At 38.2% G+C, this 19,784-nt stretch overlaps 1 protein-coding gene across 6 annotated transcripts in view; it reads right to left on the reverse strand.

Annotated features, from left to right (window-relative positions):
- The window catches only part of GPR155 (G protein-coupled receptor 155), a 28,207-nt gene extending 12,833 nt beyond the window's left edge, over nt 1–15,374 (reverse strand). Inside the window, exons 1-8 of one of the 6 annotated variants that reach the window (XM_080620414.1) lie at nt 14,730–15,373; nt 14,561–14,604; nt 10,499–11,004; nt 5,816–6,215; nt 4,298–4,463; nt 2,772–2,927; nt 1,629–1,712; nt 217–337 (exon numbers count right to left, since the gene is read on the reverse strand). In XM_080620414.1, the coding sequence (XP_080476540.1) occupies nt 217–337; nt 1,629–1,712; nt 2,772–2,927; nt 4,298–4,463; nt 5,816–6,215; nt 10,499–10,958 (1,387 nt within the window). In that variant the 5' untranslated portion in view covers nt 10,959–11,004; nt 14,561–14,604; nt 14,730–15,373. Of the gene's footprint in view, nt 1–216; nt 338–1,628; nt 1,713–2,771; nt 2,928–4,297; nt 4,464–5,815; nt 6,216–6,817; nt 11,005–14,560; nt 14,605–14,729 lie in introns of those variants that run through there. The other 5 variants (XM_080620413.1, XM_080620416.1, XM_080620415.1 and 2 more) reach the window with 5 other exon arrangements.
- Nucleotides 15,375–19,784: the final 4,410 nt, after the last annotated feature.

A 19,784-nucleotide genomic window follows, 5' to 3' on the forward strand; every position in this document is an offset into this window, starting at 1 on the left:
TAGGAAAGACAAACAAGACCTGACCCAGATACAAGCTTCCAGAGAGGCAGTGCCTGACGCAGCCCAGTACCGCTAATTTGGCAGAGCTTACATGTATGCATGTTTGTAGATTTACATGCAAGTGAAAGGAATAATTACTCTGAAGAATGTAATAAAATTATTCCAGAACATTAATGTTTTATTACAGTAAGTATGTTCTGCTTAGAAAAATCATACCTGTCCACAGGTAGGTGCTATAAAGTGAGCTGTAGAGGAATATAAATACTAGGATCTGCACAGTGAGGTCTTTCTGTTTAACAGTGAAATTCCATGCCACCATTCCAATACAAGCAATAAACTGAAAAGAAAGGTAAGATGCCATCATTTAAATTGGAAAAGCACGAAAAAACCTGAACAATATGCTTTGAAACTCCGCCCCCAGATTGACTGGGTGATGATGAACTGGATACTTCTCATAGCAGAAAGCACTGCAGCAGTAAATCCAGTGTTACACTTATGTCACCAACTATGGTACCTTATTTTCAGGAGGGTTTTTTTTGATGGCAGTTATATGGCTCAAATAAATTGGGAATAAGGCAAACCAGAAGAAAAACCCTCATAGTCTTTATATACCTTATAGCAACTAAAATGTAAAGCTTTTGTTAAGTACAGACCATTTAGCTGAAATAATCTGGACATGAATATATTTGTTCAGCCAAGAATTATATGAGTCTTCACCCAATGAACCTGGCCATATGACAGTTTTAGCACTGAAGGAATCTGAAGATAGGTTGAAATATCATGGAAACAGTAAGACAACAGTTCAATTTTGGTTTTTTAAGCTTAAAGGTATCTTTACAGACAAGAAATACCTGCAGCTCTCATACATGACTGTTTTTCAAATAAGACTCCATGATCAGCCTCAGAGAGTTTACTATACATACATATATATACACACATATATACATAATTTGTTTAAACTACTGAACACTTCAGAAAGCACTACCATACACATATATTGCAAGTACAGGCTGCACTCACTGAATTTAACAGCAGTTGTGCACTTGACTTCAAGGGAAGAAGGAACATATACACTCCAGTTTTTTCTCAGGTTAAATAACAAAATTAATCCAGAGCTATTTGGTCTTGCCCTTCCCTAGCCACAAGCTACGCATTTCCACACCCCTTCCTTACATCAGCACAGGCACCTCTCTCTGATCCTTCAGCAAGCTACTTCTGGGACCTAAACAAGCACGAGGATAAGTTTCCTATTTAGTTCCTTGAATCAGGTCACCATAGAGTCAAACACACACTGCTGCTGCTCCTGGCATTGCTGACTTCAGATTGGCATAAATTGGTACAGAAGTGCACTCAACAGTATTAGGCAGTAAATAAATATGTATTTCAGAAACCACTCTCCATTCTGATTGCTTATTGTTCTGTTTGAGAACCATACTTTCAACATCAGCTATCATCTTCTTCAAGGGTGTATTTTAAGGCACAGAAATTGCTTAGACAAGTCACACATCAGACTTCCCTGCCCTCCACAGATGGCTACAAAGGTATCAAAGTAAGACTTTAAAAAAAAAAAACCTCTTTTAAATAAAAGAGACTTTTTAAAAAACAACAGCATTCTTCTTACTACTGACCTGAGCAACAAGTAGATTTGTTGTAATCATATGAGGAAGCTGTTTGTATTTCTTACTCAGAAGAACAACAATAAGAGACCACATCTGTAACATTCAAGAAAAAATAATAATTTAAGACAAAACCAAAACCTCAAAAAACCAAGATAAGTATTCTGTCAGACTGGTGTGAAATTAAATATACAACAAGTTTTCTTCAAAAGTTTCTTAGCAACAGGATGGCTGTAGTCAGCTCTACACTATCTGCTGTCAGTCCCTATGCCTAAGCAAATACAGCCAGACAAAGCAATGCATCTTGGTGTTCTCATGGTGGTGAAGCATTTCCAGAAAGCACCAAGAACCTGCCTGAAGTGTGTAAAAGCCTGGTCATTCCTCAGGACATAAATGACCACAGAGAAGCCTAGCAATTTAGAATTTAAAATTCCTCATCCTCCCCTGAATCTCCTAAGAGGACCCACGACAGCAGGAGGTAGTGCTCACTTGTGGCTTCCCTTGAGGCACAGTTCCAAGACAAGAGGACTTCAGTGAGACAACAACTTAAGAAAATTCCAACTCCCTCCAACACAGATGTTTTTATTTAAAAAAAACAGACAAAATAAACACACTATCTGTAGTGCCTACAAACCAAAAGACAATTCACATCAGACTTCTGGATTATCATCCCACTTTTTAAGCAAAGTATTTCTAGAAAGGAATTCAATAAAGTGGAATTAAAACTTCTAAATTAAACATTTTTATTAATACTTCATTGAATAAATATCCAGTGATGTTTCTGGAGCTGAAATTTGTATACAGTCTCCATTACTGTGATATCCAGTACCTCACATGGCCTGATGTAATTATTCCCTGTGGTGAAAGCTAGTACTGCTCTTCTCCCACACCCTGTTACTTTTAAAAAAACCCCAAAGCATAAAGGACAAACTCCTAAGCCCTGCACTGGTGCTCCTATTCACTTACCCACCTTCTTTTACAGTACAGCTTTCCAGCTGACCCATTGCTAAATTGAAAAGGTTTTTAACTCCTTCCTCATCCTTCTGCAACAGGATATGATGAGGATATGAGTCTCATGACTCAATTTACTGCTTATGTACTAATACTACCCTGCCATGACAGCGTGCTTTTGTATTTCACTTCATCAACACCTACCAGAGAAATGAGGCTGACAATACTTATGTCAAAGCTAACGTTTTGGAGTGCGGACGCCAGTGGGTTGGGGTCCATAGATGGTATGGTCAACAGCCATGCAGAAACATACATAATAGGTGCAGACACAAAAGTGCTTATTACCATGCCTGAGGTAATCTGAAAAGAGTCAAACAGAAATAAGAACAGAGTTATTCTCATCTCAAGCTAAATTACTTGCTTTCAGGAATACAATTACTGGCAAAATTAAACCTTTGAATTAAACATACATAGAACTTTAACAAATCACTGATTTAGAATTTGAGCCAGAAAGTATCTATTTTATACATACAGTTAACCTAAACATTTTAACAAGCTCCTGAAATATTAGGAATAGAAAGCTTCATACTGCAAATTCTTACAGAGCTTTTTCATGCATGTCGAATATTCTCATGACTACAGTCTAGAGGTGGATTTACAATGTCACAATTTACTTTCAGATGCAGAATTTACATTGCAAATAAATAACAAAACATGCAGTTATACAAATACTAATGTGCACCAATTCATGAGAATGAGCCATATATTTACATTTAAGTAATTTCTATTTTGGCTTCTCATTGTCTTTGTTTTCTAGAATTTGCACAGTATGGAAGTATAAGTTGTTACTCATCTTCAAGATCTCACTTTTAAAGAGAATTTCTGAGTGTGCTGGGTGCAAAATTCTATCTTGTAAAGTTTACTTTTAGCCTTTTTTTCTTTTTTTTCCACTTTCTCTTAAAAAAAAAACATAAACCCACAAAACAAAACAAAACAACCCCACCACAACAAAAACCCAACTAAACAAACCAAAAATAGATAACATTAAAACCAGCGAAAGTCAACAAGAATGTTCCAATGGCACTTCAACTGGTAGAAAGGAAACAGCTATAAAATTTGCATTTTAAATTGAAAAGAAAATTGATACCCTCTACTATTAAAAAGAAAAGTAAAATCTATTTGTATTGCAAGATTTAACTGAAAGGTACCACAACAGAATCAATTAAAGTGTAAGTTCTATCATAAGTTTTCAGCATTAAGCTAACACTGTTCTTACTGAAGTCAGTAACATAGTATCTTTTTTTCCCTAAAAAAACAGTAGCTCCAAGATAAGGAAACAAAACAAGACAAACCAAAAGAAAGATACAAGTTCTTTAAAGTAATCCTAGTTCTTCCTAATAGAAACATGAATAAGATAAGTGTGAAGACTTCACAGTATCACAGTATGTTAGAGATTGGAAGGGACCTCAAAAGATCAGCTAGTCCAATCCCTCTGCCAGAGCATGGCATGATGTATGTGTACTATCAAGACACTTGAGACATCAAGAAAGAGTACTTTGCTTAATAAATATAGATTATATTTCAGATTATTAAAGATCTAGGGAGTACAATTAAATCTAAGGAATCTATATTACAGAAAAGCAAATTCATCAAGCCTACTTATTTAAGTATCTCATTAACAAAGTTAAGCTCAAAGCTAGTAAAATGTTTGGGAAAATCTAACTACATACAATTCCTACTTCCATGTTAAATTGACTTGCAAATATTGCGACACCAGGTGCTGCTGGAAAAACTCCATAAAGAAATGCATAGTTTGATAAACTGGTGTGGTTGACTACGCTGTCACTCTTGTCCAAGAGTTCCACCATTTCTCTACAGAGAAATGGCATCATAAGTCTGAAAAGAGATGGGGAAAAAAGTAATTAAAAAATTATTACTCAAGTTACAGCAATAGACTTTTTACTCAGAAAATGAAACAAAACAAAACTTAAGGCTTGTTTGAATACTATTTATGAAAAGCAAAATACTGACATGGCTTTGAATGATTGCCTTCAGTTACCACAACATTTACCAGTTGATTAAAAGTTTTATGTCACAAGTTACACCAAAACAAAACAAAAAACCCCATCACAGTCAAAATGACAACAAACTCTGGGTTATAAGCACATTCTCTGACTGTGCAGACACGTTCTTTGTATAAAACTCAGATTTGGAAGGGTAAAATACTAAAAAAAAAAAACCCTCCTTTTTCAACTGTTAAAGTAATAGTAGCTATAAGCAATCAGCAGCTTTGAAACTCACACAAATAACAAGGGCTCAAGCTTAAGTATCCCATTCTGAAAGTTTTGGCCAGCAACAAAACCCTACATCAATGCTATTTTGCTTTGCTCTAGCAATACCCCAGATCTCACACAGACTCACTGTATAAGCCTTACACAGCTAATTACATAAACTCACCAGTAAAGCAAAGTAGCAATATTAAAAAACTTTTTTTCTATGTTCTTACAAAATTTGCCATTGAGCTGGTTTACAAACAAGGTCTTTGAGTTTGCTACTTAGTTGTACTGCTATTCAAATGCACTTTCAAATTTTACAGTATAAACTTAACCACTAGACAATCCTTCTGTTATGTTAATTGGAGCTCTGTAGCAAATAAAATATTTAGCTCAGCAGTAACTGAGATATATTCAAGGGAAGATAATGATGACATAAGTTCTAAATATAAGTTGTCATTTATTCATGCTTATAAGCCAGACAGTTTGAGTGTAATGTGACTGCTTTTAAGCTGTTTCAAAATAGCCACTTCAAAGATTTACAGACAAACCAAGGAAATAATTTAGAGATGTACTGTGTAATCCAAAGAAAATACAAATACTAACCAAATAAACTTAAACTCACCCTTGTCTAACTATTTACCTAGTAAATTTTAAATCGAGCTAGTTAAATTTAAGCTAGTAAAACTCCAAACACCCAATTGGTGGCAGATGGTCTGCAGGCAGTCCATGAAGCCCCAGCACTCCTGATGATTTTTCTCTGCAGAGCCTGACAAGTGGTTTGCGGTTTGCTAAATTTCCTTTAAAAGTTAACAGTTGTATACCATTGAAGAATTTGGGAAGCACCCACCCAAAATACTGGAAGTGAAACATACTATCACTATAACAACTTTGAAAGAAAAGCCATTTGACCACTATATTCAGAGCTTAAGCATCTAGAGAACAAAATGACAAAAGTACATAAAGCAAACTTACAGTTTAGCTGTGATGAGAAGGATCAGTGCAACAAACATACCCTTTGTCAGTTTTTTTGTTTGTCCCACCATAGTTAATCCAAGGTAAAAAAGTGCAGAGCCAGAAAATGAACTGCCCAGTCCATCAAGGAAGTTTTCAAGGTATTCGGGAATTTTCTGGCCAAGAATAAAGTTTGAGGCAATTCCTATGAAGACCATGAACACAATTGGATTCTGCAAAACTCGAAGGAGTGCTAGGCCCACTATTTTGATTTTGCTGTGTGACACAGTGCGATTATTCCTCCACTTCTGGATTTCACAGAGGATAAACCCCAGAGGGTTTAGCATCATAAGAGATATTGGAGCCACTAGGTAAATGTACTGGAGATATTCTGGGTAAGTGGTTTGATATAAAGCTTCAACTAGAAGACAGGAAATTAAAAGTGATGAGTGATAACATTTCTATACAAAAAACCATTTAATCTGAAATGAAACTTTGCTGCCTAAAAACTAAAGAAAAAAAATATTTCACTATTCTTCAGAAGTAACTGCATTTATAACCATTATTAAGATGATGAAGTAAAAATTACAGCCAGTTACTATTAGGCCACAGTCATCTTATAAACACATTAATGACCAAATATTAAGTATCCAAATATTTAATTATTCTATGAATATTCAACATGTACAGAAAAAAAGAAATAAAATAACAAACCCATGCACCCTTTGAGTCATCCCAAATGCTTAAAAAAAAAAAAAAACACCAAAACCCAAAACCTCAAAATGGGAGTTTTGCTGTTTTTCTCTTTTTCTGAATTGCTTTTCCTCCCCAGAAACATGAGAGTTGTGCAAAATTAAATGCACCTTTGCAGGACACAAGTTGCTTCTTATCTTAGGGGAGTCTCACATCTCTGGAATTTAATCAGTTTTCAGTGGGTAAGTCAAGTGTGATCTTTCTACATCGATTCACTACCAAATGAAAAATACATTCTCACATAATTATCAGTTCATTCTCTCGGACTACCTGGAACAAGAGTTATCGCTGTCATTCTGGTCCCTCAAGCAACTTTAAATCATGAGCATTTGTTTTCATTGCTACTGCATACTTCTGAGTCAAGGTAGAATTCCTCCTATTTCAAGTTTGTACTAACAGCACTTCAAAGTATCACTAAAAGGCTCTGGAAAGATAGACAAGATTCTATTCTAGGGTGAATCTAAAAAACCCTAACAATGTTTTTACCTTTTACCTGCCATATAATGTTATTATTTCCAATAATTTTCAGAAATATGCAAAATGTTGCTTCCCATTTTAGTTTTTCCTATCCTAGTTTGACAAACACATTCTTCCCCAGGCAGAAGTATCTTAATATGCAGATGTAATTCTATTTGTACTACAAAGAATATTTCTTCTTAAAAAAGGGAAGTACTACTGAATAAATACAACTACTAGACCTTTCTGTGGCTAACTTGGCACCCAAAGTACTAAATAAAGTGTAACATCACTAAGCAGCCAACTGTTGCAGGTATTTTCATTTCCCTGTATATTAAACCTGTTCTTTTTTTTGAAGTTTTCTCTCGTGACTATGTTTTTCAAAATCCAAAATGATACCTTCATATCATTTAAGCATCTGGAATAACAAAATCTACTAAGTGCTAAATCAGCACTTACTATAAACAGTCTCCTCCTTAGATTGAATAAACTTGACATTCTCAATCAGTTGATTTCCAGTATATAAGAAAAGACACTGAAGGTGCTTTTCCTCTTACATGACTGAAGTATGTATATGACAGCTACCTAAAATCAACAAACTGCTGAGCATGACTATGACGTTTGTGGTTAGTTACTGCACTTAACAAGCCAGTTTTAACACTACATATATTCTGATAAATAAAACCAAATTAAATATGCTGGACACTTGTTTAACTAAGTAATTTTTTTTCCTAAAACCTCAAGTAATGTTTCAATGCTGCTTTATACAGAATGTCCATTTCAATCAAATGCAATTCAATGTCAGTCACATGTAAATAATGCCCAAGTGAAAAACTGAATAAATCATTATTTTGTTTTGGCAAAGTTTAACTGTACACTAACACAATATTTAAAGTCCACAATTACTTTAACTGACTGATCTATAAAGTCACAATGTATTTTCCTGGGTAGAAAAAGTGGAACCAATGCAAATTACTGAGTCAATGGGAATCATTAAGACAGTAAAAATTATCCACAACTATCTCAGATGAAAAATCTTTTTATTTTAATGAAGTTGCTTGTTACTGACTGTAACAAAAACAAAAAATGAAATAAAAGATATTTTAATACTTGAAAAATCATTTCTTCCCATCCCACCTGCTCAAAATTACATATAAATCACACTAGTTGTTCATGCTTAATACAATTAGCACCATTAAAGTCATGGTAGCTGAATCATCATCCACACAACACTTCTGCCACACCTGTGCTTTAACAGTACAGCACCTGAAAGTTGCTCTGTCAGAGTTGTATCATCTCACCCAGTAATAAAAAAAACCCAACAGACAAAGCTTTCTACCACAGTAATTCTATCAGCATGGGGGTGGGCTGATAGCAAATTTCTGTGACAGTTGGTTTTCACCCCAACATCACTTTGTAGAGTAGAACTGTTTTAACAAGGATCAGAGAAAAAAGGAATGGTGGTCTTTGAAAATTTAACCTGCATTTTAACTTTCCAATATGCAAATCTTTGTTAAGCAGCAAAAAAAAAAAAGCATAAAAGTTATTAGCAAAATTACATGGTATGAAAACTCAGGATGTTATTTAAGAGTTCAAACTGCCTTTTTAAATAGCGTTATAATACACAGATTTGTCAATACCGATTGCTTTCCTTTACAAATTTCAACTGAAGCTGCCTTTAAAAAACATTTCCACTAAAAGATCAGGTTTTGCTCAAAGCACTTCCAATCACCATACATAAAAGGAATAAGCAAGGCATTCTTTGTTGCCAGTCCTGCAACCATTTCAGAGAGGCCACTAACAGTAAGAGGTTTGCAGAGGTGACAGCACAAACCAAACACTGGTGAAAGTTTGGGGATAGGAGAAGAGAAGGAACAGGAGAGGAAATAACTCGAAAAATAAATAACCCTTAAGCCCTACAGTGTTTGTGTTAAGTAGTACTGTAAAGCTCTTGATTAACTAAATGTTGTGAATTTGGCTACACTATACACAGAAAAAATATGAATTGCATCTTATAAATCATGAAATACTTGAAGAACAATGTAGCCTGACAAGAAAGTCATTCAAAATAGGAAGAATGCTTTAACTAGAAGGATACAATCTAAGTAAGAAAAAGTTTGCAATTGCATTTGTCTATATCTTATACATATCCAGCAGATTTGAAGAGATTAAGAAAGACTGAAGATTCTCCTGAGCATGCTGCCCTGGAATAGGGAGAAAGAAACTGCCAACTGCTCAAGTAATCCAAAATATGGAGCTATTTGTTGTTATGTATAGTCAGGAACTGCATGTTAACGACTCCCTTTTGTAACTGTTTTTCAATTCTGTGATTAAGTATCTTGCTTTTTGCTTTGCTAGAACAAACTTGGTTACTTTTTTTGTTCTTAGCCTTGACTATCCACCAGCCACATGGGAAGCCTTGGAAGAGGCAGCACTGAAAGCTACATTGGCACAACAGAGCCTCCCAAGGCAAGTAAAAAGCTCTGCAATTCAGACAAGTAGCAGGTGGGAGAAGCTTGCTATAACTCCGGATCTCTTATAACTCCAGTATCACAATATACATGGCTAAAATGATGTTAACATACCATTAGGAAAACCTATAAAAAGGAAATAAATAACATTGCTTGGAATTCAGAATATAGGCTTACATGAATACACAGCTATACAAGTTACACTCTGAATGCCTCTCTGTGTTTTGGGTTTTTTTTCATTTTTCAGCTCCAGTGGGCTAGTGGTTAGTTCCATATCCTGAGAATGGCACCACAGATGCATAAAATTCCGATCTGGGACCCACTGCAAGTTAGCATAAATCACACAGCAATTTTGCTTTTAAAAGACTGACTTCTTCCAAGTCTATATCCTAAAAGCATGTCTACTGGCCACAACAGAAGAAAGATTAAGGGATAAAACGACTAGCTACATAAATTATGTTAAGTTCACAAAAATCAGAAGCTTCTTTTGAACAGATTCAACGTCTGTCACACATACCATAACCAGTAAACACCAACATTATGGTTAGATATTTCCTTTGAGCTAAACTAAGAGTTAATGCCAACCAGTAGAAAAACCCCACACTATGGCTATTTCAGAGGCCAGAGGTACAGGCTCATACTTTGCAAAGCAAGGAATTTGGGTCTTGATGGAAACTCTGGCAATTTCCCATAAGGAGAATTGCCTGCAGCAAGTGCAAGGTAACTTAAACCAATTTTGAAATTATATTCAAAATAATTTTTTATTTTACTTTTTAATCTGATTTACTTTAACATGACAAGATCATACAGACAACAGTAGTTGGATTGTTTTAAATTCTGTATGATTCATATCAACTGACAGTTTTCTTGCCCTACTAAAAAGTACATGGTCTGAAATCAATAAATGTGACTTGAAAAACGGCTTTAAGAGCCCATAACTTCAGTTGTCAATTTGAAATTCTGGAAAAATAAAAGTGAACATGTCTAGAACACCAACAAATAATTTTAAAGAAAGCATACTTACCTATTGGGTACCCCAGTGCAAAGTCATTGCTTTGTGTAGCAAAAATAGGGAACAAACCTGCTTTGCTAAATCGATTCTCAGGACTGGCGACCAACAATGTTAAAATGCAGACTAAGAAAAACACAGCAGCTTTGGCAATTAAAATACTGTACAAGAAGGACCAATGCACATTGGAAAAGTTAAGTACCACCATGTTTTTGAACAACAGAGCTGGGAGTGCAAAACGGGACACAAAATTTCCCAGTCCTTTGGCCTGAGTTGATGTGATGATGTTGGCTCTTCCAGCTATGTAGCCACAAAGAATTATTCCAAAGCATTCTAACAGGGCTGGGAAAAGCCTACTTATTGACATTGAAGGAGTATCGCTGGTGACATTGAGTCCGATTTGTCCAGGCAAAGAAACAGACATATTAGCTATAGTTGAGAGGTTCTCTGCATCTAAGTCTGAATAGCTATCCATTTCCTTTAGCCACCTCTTCCAAAAAAAGAGAATGAAATGATCTCATCTGTAAAAGAAACAAAAGTTCAAATTAACTTCCAAAACTGTGTTTGTGAATATTTACAGTATTAGTGACAGAAGAGTTTACACTTACAAGTGCATTACAAATAAATAATGAGGCAAAGAAACAACTCTGAGAAAGATGAATACTGAAAACTGACACACGTGATCTTCACACATCTTCTCATAACTCCACACATTTCAGCAAGACAATTGATAGACGCTAAAAATCCCCAATGAAATTTGAGGGTAACACTGAAATATTAAAACTAAACATAGATTGGACATGCAAAAAGAAAATCTGTTGGAAATAAGGGAAATAACAAGGACTTTTTAATTTTTTATTCTAGGATCTAAACCCCATTTTGAATAAATTACAATCCTTCAGCACTTTCCAGTCATTGTTTCAGAAAACAGTAATTGCTAATTCTTATTGCATATTCTTTTTTTTTCTGGACTGCCATTAGTTAGTTAGCCTAATTAACTTGCTAACACAAAAGCACAAGACTCTCTACATATTCATCAGCAGCTTGTAACCTTTCTTACCCACTCGGCTTACTGTCAACTCTGAACTACAATTCTCTCATACTCTTTGCTTTCAATGATCAAATTTTTAGTTTTCTAACTCTTTTTATTTGCCCTAGGATATCTTATCTCAGGTCCTCCTTAAACCATGTCCTACTTGGTCCTTTTTCCTTCACAATAAAAATACACTTTAAACTCTCAATATTAAAATCCTATTCTTGACCTCTGTTTAACTACTGCTGTTCACCTCTGCTTCCATGCACCCAGCTTTATGTGTGGTCAGGAGGTTCCTTCACCTCCATCTTTAGATCGTATTTAAATCCAGGTTGTAGCCCTGAAATAACACTTCTCAGAGTGTTAAGAGGCCAAAATCTTCTTAAACTCTCAGCATTGGTGTTCCATCTTCATCCTTTGTGACAGTCATACACCTTTATCATAATAATTCTCATACTGGCATTTTGCCTTTCCCATATCTTCTGTAACTACAGCAGCTCTTAACTGTCCTCCCATCTCTACTTAAACATTTACACAGGAGGGTCCTTCTAAATTTCTGTGGGGGGTGATAGGGCTCCTTGTTCCTCTTTTGCCTCCCTAATCCTTTGCAACACAAACCCATACTTTTAAACCAAAGCTGTGCCTAAATTAAACACCTCTCTTCCCTCTGTATTAGAATTATTATTCCTTCTCATAAAACCACTACAAAATATAGAAGTACCCTTGTTCCCATTTTGCAATTCAGGACTTAAATAAATACGGAGAAGACTGACTCTTGAGTTGTATCAGTCAGTAGCATATGCTAAATCCTGCATCTTCCTCACTACATCAAAACTGACATGGATATACACCCACATGTCCTACAACTATCTTCTGTGAAATGCCACAGATACTCCTGCAGTCTTCCTTCAGACTATCTTCACCTTGAACTTCATTACAAGGGACCTCTTAAGTCAGTCAAACCCAATTTTTGGTGAACCACATGAGTTTCAAAGAGCAAAAATGCATTACAGTAAAAGCTGCTCAGAGGGTTTTGAACGTGAATCATGTCCTCAGCTCCAGAGATGCATGCATCCCAAAACATTCACATTTAACACAGATTATCTGTTGCAGAGCAGTGGGTATTTTCCCGAAATGAAAGCTCTTCCACAGTGTGTTGCTTAACATAGAAAATACATCTCTCAGCCCCTTTTGCTCTATAGGACACATGCATTTACATAATGTTGTCAGATTATGTCACTAATTGCAGATTTAACATACAGCCTCATCATACCTGGGGTTTCACTCAAACTAGCATCACATTTGAGCAAAATGCCCTCAATTCACAGTTCTTAATGAAATAAAAAAATATTGATCTGATGCAAAACCAAACCCTCACACATTCTACACAGAAACTCACCTGTTCTTACAATAAATATAAGAAATTCACTAGTCAAATGACACTAAAGTAAGGAAATATACAATTCAAAAGGAAAGCGCTTAGCTTTGACTCCATAGGACATACAATTTGTGGTTACCCCTTCAGGGATTGAGGATTGACATTCGAATCCTTGAAAACTCAGCCATAGAAACACTGTTGGGAACTGCAGGCCAATAAAGACAAAGCTTTCAGTCAACAGCAGATAAGCCAGTGTTATTCCTGTGTCAAGCATAGCTCCTTGTAGCAGACTGTCAGCTTGCAGTTGTAAAAAAGGATAGCACAGCCAGCATGAGAGGAAGCCTGGTATGAAGATCAACAATAGACAGACAGCAAGGAAAAAGTGCAGTTTACTATTCCCTTGAAACAAACTGGAGCACTGATATTTGCCCACTTCTCTTGTAGGTTGTCAATATTTGTAAAGTGTTAAAATTCACCAGACCAGAAACTCCAGCAGCTGTGAGTTAAGCAACATCAGGTTCCTCTCCAAGCACCAAAATAGAGAAGTCATCTCCTTTTCCAGCAGGAAAATCCTTTTTGTCTTTTTTTTTAATGAAAGTCAAAGACAGCATGAGAGAGTAGAAGAGATAACCTCAATGTACATCTTCTCTCTGATCTCTCACTCTCGAGTTTTCAGCTGATAATCACTCTCAGGATAATTACGGTCACACTGGCAAGGCTGTGCACATTGTTCATAAATCATATCCCACAACGTGACCTCATTTTCTACTCTAATGCAATGTAGAAACATCCCCAGCATGACACATTATTTTATTCAGAAGGCTGAAAGTGGAATGGGGCAGGAAGAGTCCACATTCTGGCAGTTCTAGCACCTTATCCTCAGCGCAGATGAGAATGTTCCATATGCATTTCCATGTAAGAGTTTATACAATAAATCAAAGAAGAAGCAACTTTGGAGAGTTACAATGATAAAATTATGTGGGAAGAAGTAATTAACGCAGTTCCTATTCTTGCAAGTTAACCACAATTTTTACTTTTCCCTTTACTGGTCTAAGAAAGCAAATAGAGGGCAAGACCATAACAACAATTATCCCAAGAAGTGGGCCACTCCTAGCTTGAAATTCAGACAATATCACAAGAAATATCAGACTTCAGTGTTTCTGAACAGTTGTATTTCAAGCCCACATTTCCTTTTTCACTTCGGTTTTCTATGCTGCCATTACAGACAGCACCTGGGCAGCAGAGAAGCGCGGGAAGCTGCGTTCACAGGAAGCCCGGCGAAGCTGAAGCCTCTCCTGAGCAAACGGCTGGCAGAGCTTGCAATGGCAACACTTAAAGCTGCACCAAAATTTGTCAGCGCAGGTGTTCAGACAAGACCAAGGGAAGCAACAGTTGCCAGCAACACAAAACACCAAGCCAAAAAAAAAAAAACAAACCAAAAAACCAAATATAAACCATACCTTTCAATTAGGCTCATCTTAGGGCTTGCCAACACATAAATACATACTTGTGAAGCAAACAGCAAAACGTTTTCTAAAAGATAGATTATACTTTATTGCCAGCACCCCTTTAAAAGCTCCTCACTTACCCCACTTGCCAAATAGGGATGAAACATCGTTTGACTTACAGCAAGAAAGCCACAACAAAACCAACGCCTAATACCTACCTCTTCCCTGCCCATCACTGCCCTCCTTTCCGTGGTCACCCCGGCTAAAAACACACAGCATTTTCACTCAGAAACATCCGAGAGATAAAAAATAACAGCACAGCTCTATGTGACAGCTGTCTCATTAGAAAATAAAGCCAGAAGTCGGGGGAAGGAGCGGGTAGCTTACCTACTTAGCTTTTGGAAGGCGTCTCGGCACAAGGGTACGTATAGAGGATTTGTACTCTACCAAGGTGAGAGAGCCTCTCCAAGGCCGGGCCCGCCAGTACCGTGGCCCAGCAGGGGGGGGCCGGCCCGGCCCGGCCTGGCCTGCCCCGCCCCGCCAGCCGACACTCGCAGCCGGTGGGGCCGGCCGCTGCGCGTCTGCCGCGCACCGCCTCCCCCGACTCGCCGCGTGCTCCGGAGGCCAAACCCGGACCGGCACGGAGCACGGCCGGCGGGGGGTCTGCGGCCGGGCTGTGGCCGGCCAGGGGCGCAGGGCTGCGCGGCGTCCGCCGACGAAGGTAGAGGAATCAGCCGCAAGATGGCGGCGGCGCGCGGCAAGGCCCCTCGGCCGCCGGGCGAAGCCTTCCACTGCCCGGGTGCGGCGTGACCCCGCTGCGTGCTTTACCCCGAGGGCTGCTCCCGCTCTCGGCAGCTGCCTTCCCGGACAGGAGTGGAGCAAGCTCCTGCCTCCTGCGGCTTCTTCGCGCCACAAACCGAGCTCCCTGCTGCCACCTGCCCTCAGCCGAGTTCAGGGCCCGGTCCGGCGGCGAGGCGCTGCCTCCCCGCGGGGGAAAAGAGACTTGGGGCAGAGCCTCCAGTTGCACCACTGGGGCAAAACACAATCTCCGGCTCCAGCTGAGGCCAGCGCGGAGCTCACCGGCATTTATCTGCCAGTCAGGGCTACCGCCCTCAGCTCGGCGCGGGCCGATAGCGGGGCTGGCCCCCAGCCTTCCTGCCTGAGGGGCAGCCCTCGGCCCTGCACTTTGTATGCTAATTTAAACCTTTTTTAGCAGTTAGAGTACTTAAAACCAAAACGCCATGTTTGCCACATGGCATCGGTTCCCCAAGGCTGGTAGCAAGTCAATGATTTCACCAGTAAAAACCAAGATACAGCTTTCTGATGGCTTCCCGTTTGTAATGCAATTGAGGAGACAGCAGTTCACACTGCCCATTTTCTAGAAACTAAGCCAGATACTGCTGCCACAAAGAGAACATGCGTGAAGTTGTGTCTGTTGTATACTTTCTTCTGTTATTTGTTTGACCTAAACCTGCTTGTCTTACTTGTTAACTGTAGCAGACATATGGCAATAGGTGTTTAACTGGAGCAAGTGAACTATCCTGTCAGACATGATGCCAACCAGAGTACTCATGTTCAGCAGTTTTTCCCCCTCCATACTGGGAACTTCAAGCGAAACCAGAACTGCTCCTCTTCCACATAACACGCAAAGGAGACCAAAACGGAGGGGAAAGGCAAACTGTCTCAACAAAAAGAACACCCAAAACAATACATGTGATGATTGTCAGTTTATGAAGCGCTGTCTCAGATATGATGTAATACGTTCACCCAGAGTCAGCTCAGTTTACAAGGTCTGCTGTCAAAATGCTTGCAGGAGCCTTACCTGAGAAAAAAGACAGATAGATACTATATGTAAAAAGCAGCAACATCAGTAATAACAACAAAAAACCCCAAACTGCACACACTTGAGAGAATTAAATGACAAGCCAGGATAGGGTTAAGAAAAATCCATAAAGAATGAAGGCAGGAATAGAAACTTCTGGGGCTAAAAATGACTGTTGGAAACTTTTAGAAAGTACCATATTGTTGATATTGGAGATCTTCTTTCATCTTAATTTAAAGGTACTGATGCTTAATGAATTAATTTTTATGTTGTTGCATTAAAAACATATGCACTTGCTACAGACCCCAGCTGACATTTAGCAGTGATGCTGACACATTTGTTTGGCACCTGACAAAGGCCGCTTTGAAACTGACTTGGATTTGTTTTCGGACGTACAGTATAGTGGGATCTTTCAGACTTTTTGGCTTTCTTCCTTGCACTCTTCCTTATAGAAATGACATGCTCTGGGAAGCAGCAACAGAGGCATACCAGACTGTACTAAAAAATCTTGGCATGAATTTATGCCTTCCCTTCTCTTGAACTAATTTCTTCCTCTTAGAAAGATCACTGGTGATTCAGCATTTAATAAAGCATTTAAAATATGATCATCCTTCACTGTATTTTTTTATAAAAGCATATATTTGGTTGGATAGGCTGCTGGTTGATTGCTGTTGATATCCACCAACCAACAGCATGTTTTCCCAGGGGATGAGCAGTTATAGAAGAGAGGGCTATATTTCCACCTCGGCTCTAGCATGTACACACTCCTAGATAAGGAAAGTGCACTTGACCCAAGTCTTGTGTTTTTTGTTGTGGAACACTGAGGAACGGAAATATTCCAAAATATGGCATTGTAGTACCAAAGGCACATGATAAGATAAAAAAAAAATAAATAGAAAAAATACAATTAAATTATAATCAGCATTTAGATTAAAGTTGTGTGGATTAAAACTGCTGTCAGAAAAAAAAAAAAGGAAGATGATATGCACTAAAATAAATAATTAGGGATTGATATAGCATATTCTTTGTGTTCCAGCACCCTGCATTTATAATAGAGTTTACTTTGCTTTTAAGATCATTCTAAGCTAAGGGTGGCAGTCATGAACACCAGTTCTTGTGGAGTTTCACCCAACCCACAGAAGTATCTGAAAGCATTATTAATAGAACCCCCAACATTTGAGCTAGCAATGACCATAGCTCTAATATTCTAAGGTATAAGGAGGCAAGTATTTTGTCTACAGACTACTGAGAGGACAGATTTATACAGTGCATCAGCAGTTGATCACATCTGTCCTCTACCACTGACAACTCAACTTCAGCAGTTTAACGGCAGATCACAGAAAACACCATTACTGGCGTGGCAAAGCCAAGCTTTCTGGTAGCTGCTAGATGGACATAAAACTGAAAGTTGTCCACAAAATCTTAATTTGATCCTCTTGAGCATCCCCATACCATTCATTACATAATCATGAACTGCTTTCCCCCTTGATTTTTGTTCTGTTTTTATGCAAATTGGATATTTCCATCCATTTATGTGCCTTCAAAGTAGTCAACCAACTGTATGGGGGAGACAGTTCCTGACTTTTTGATCCAACCAACAGCTCAACTAGTGAACAGCAGCTGGAGCAACCATTGCATGAGTTGTGCTGCTGACCTGTGGCTTTCATCATACTCATTTACCTATCACAATTACACATACACAGGCTGGCCCCACACAGGAACTGCAAGAGTCCTAGCTCTCAATGAGAACAGGCATCAGATAATTTACCATTTAAGATCTAGCAGTGACTGCATACAAACACATTTTTCAAAGGCATACAGTTGAGCCAATTTGACAGATTTTCAGGGGACCACAAATGTATCTTTGTACTTGATGTGAAGGCCACTTTATTGGTAAACTGCAAGTGCTTGTTGCAAAGCCTGAAAGGCTGGAGTATTCTGAAGAAAAATACTCCTGAATTTATTGTGAGCAAGTACATTTCTCCAGTTTGTTTCTGAAAATACTAAAAGTAATTGCTAGGGTATGGTGACAACTGAAAGACAGCACTGCCATACAATGGGAAGTGCCAGGTGAGCTTCAAAGCAGCATTACTGATTGAAAATGTAGCACCAACATCTCCCTGAATAACCTCTCAGTAGGATATGACAAAAAGTGACTTTGTAATACTAGACAGAAGAAAAAAAATACATAGGATGAGAAGACAGCAAGAATGATGGCAAATGCATCAGGATGAAATCTGCCTGGAAATCTACAGGTGTAATCTCAATGCGATTTCCAGACAGCTGTGCAGCTGATTTTCAACAGCATGTAAAGATCTAACTATCTTACTAACATAGTAATTACAACAATGGGTAGAGAGACTAGCACGTCTTAGGTAATCTCTTCGTATTCAGTTACAGGAAAAATGTACTTACTCAATGCTCTAGGAAAAATACTTACTCAATGCTCTTTGGCTATTGACAGTGAGCCAAATTTTAAATGAAAACTGGGTTTATGCCTAGTGACAACATAGCATTGTAACTCTACTACTGGAAGAAGTACTGTTCTCATCCTGCTCAATGCTTAACAAGTAAATGGATGATATAATGTACAATGACTTATATGATACAATGTACAATGATATAATGACTTGTGCTCAACTTGTGTTAAAATTTCTAAGCAGACTCCATCTGAAAGTGCATGTCTGACTCTGGTTATCTAAAAATGCATCGCAGGACTTGGAAAGTCTGTTGGCTTCTATCATCTGTTCTATTGCAGTTGTGTGTAGGATGTTCAGGAAGAACATGAAGTGTTTATCTGTATCTAGATGTGTCTGATCACTTATGCTGACTCATAGGCTAACTGGAAAATAAACTATAGCTTACAGTATACCTATGCTTGATGAGGCAGTTAAGCAACAAGGGAAACCTGAAGAAAATTAACCTGTAGACAGGCAATAGGGGATTTCTTCTCTGGAGGGGGGTGTCAAATAGAAGGTCTTAACAGTCCCATGAAAGAATTTCTCAAACTTTTGAGGCTTAAACACCATGAAAAATCCAGCATCGGTGTCCCTGAGAGCAATCCAGCCCAGAGCCTGGCAGAAGGCCTACCCACATGCTGTAACCCACAAGCTTGAAGCTTGTTAACATAGAAATTAGGAGGGATGCACTGAATGTTTACATTCATTTCGATTACCTTGGAACACTTCTGTAAAATATCTTCCTCCTTAAGAAAGCTATTTATTTGCTCATCTGCAATTTCACAGTAGTGCTCCTAATTATCTGTATCAGTTATGAGAACTTACCTGGTATTTTTTATATAGTATCTTTTGTAAGACAGTGTGGATGTTCAATCTGTTTTCGCAAAGTCCATGTTTACTGTACCATACTCACTCACCTCCACTTTGTTCTGCAACTGAGACAATGGCATGTGTTACTTGCTCTGCACCTACAGCTATTAATTGCTGTAGGTGCAGAGCAAGTATGTATGTCACAGAGCTGCAGGTGCAATTCTAGTCTCCAGAATATAGTATCTGCCGAAAGAAAATACAGAAAGCTAATACAGTCAGCTTGCAGAAAGTCAGACTAAGACTTCAGCAGTAATTATATGTTCAGGTCTGTTGAAATGGACTGCTCTTGTA

Source organism: Psittacula echo (genome assembly GCF_963264785.1).
Source record: "Psittacula echo genome assembly, chromosome: 6".
In the NCBI taxonomy this organism is placed as follows: domain Eukaryota; kingdom Metazoa; phylum Chordata; class Aves; order Psittaciformes; family Psittacidae; genus Psittacula; species Psittacula echo.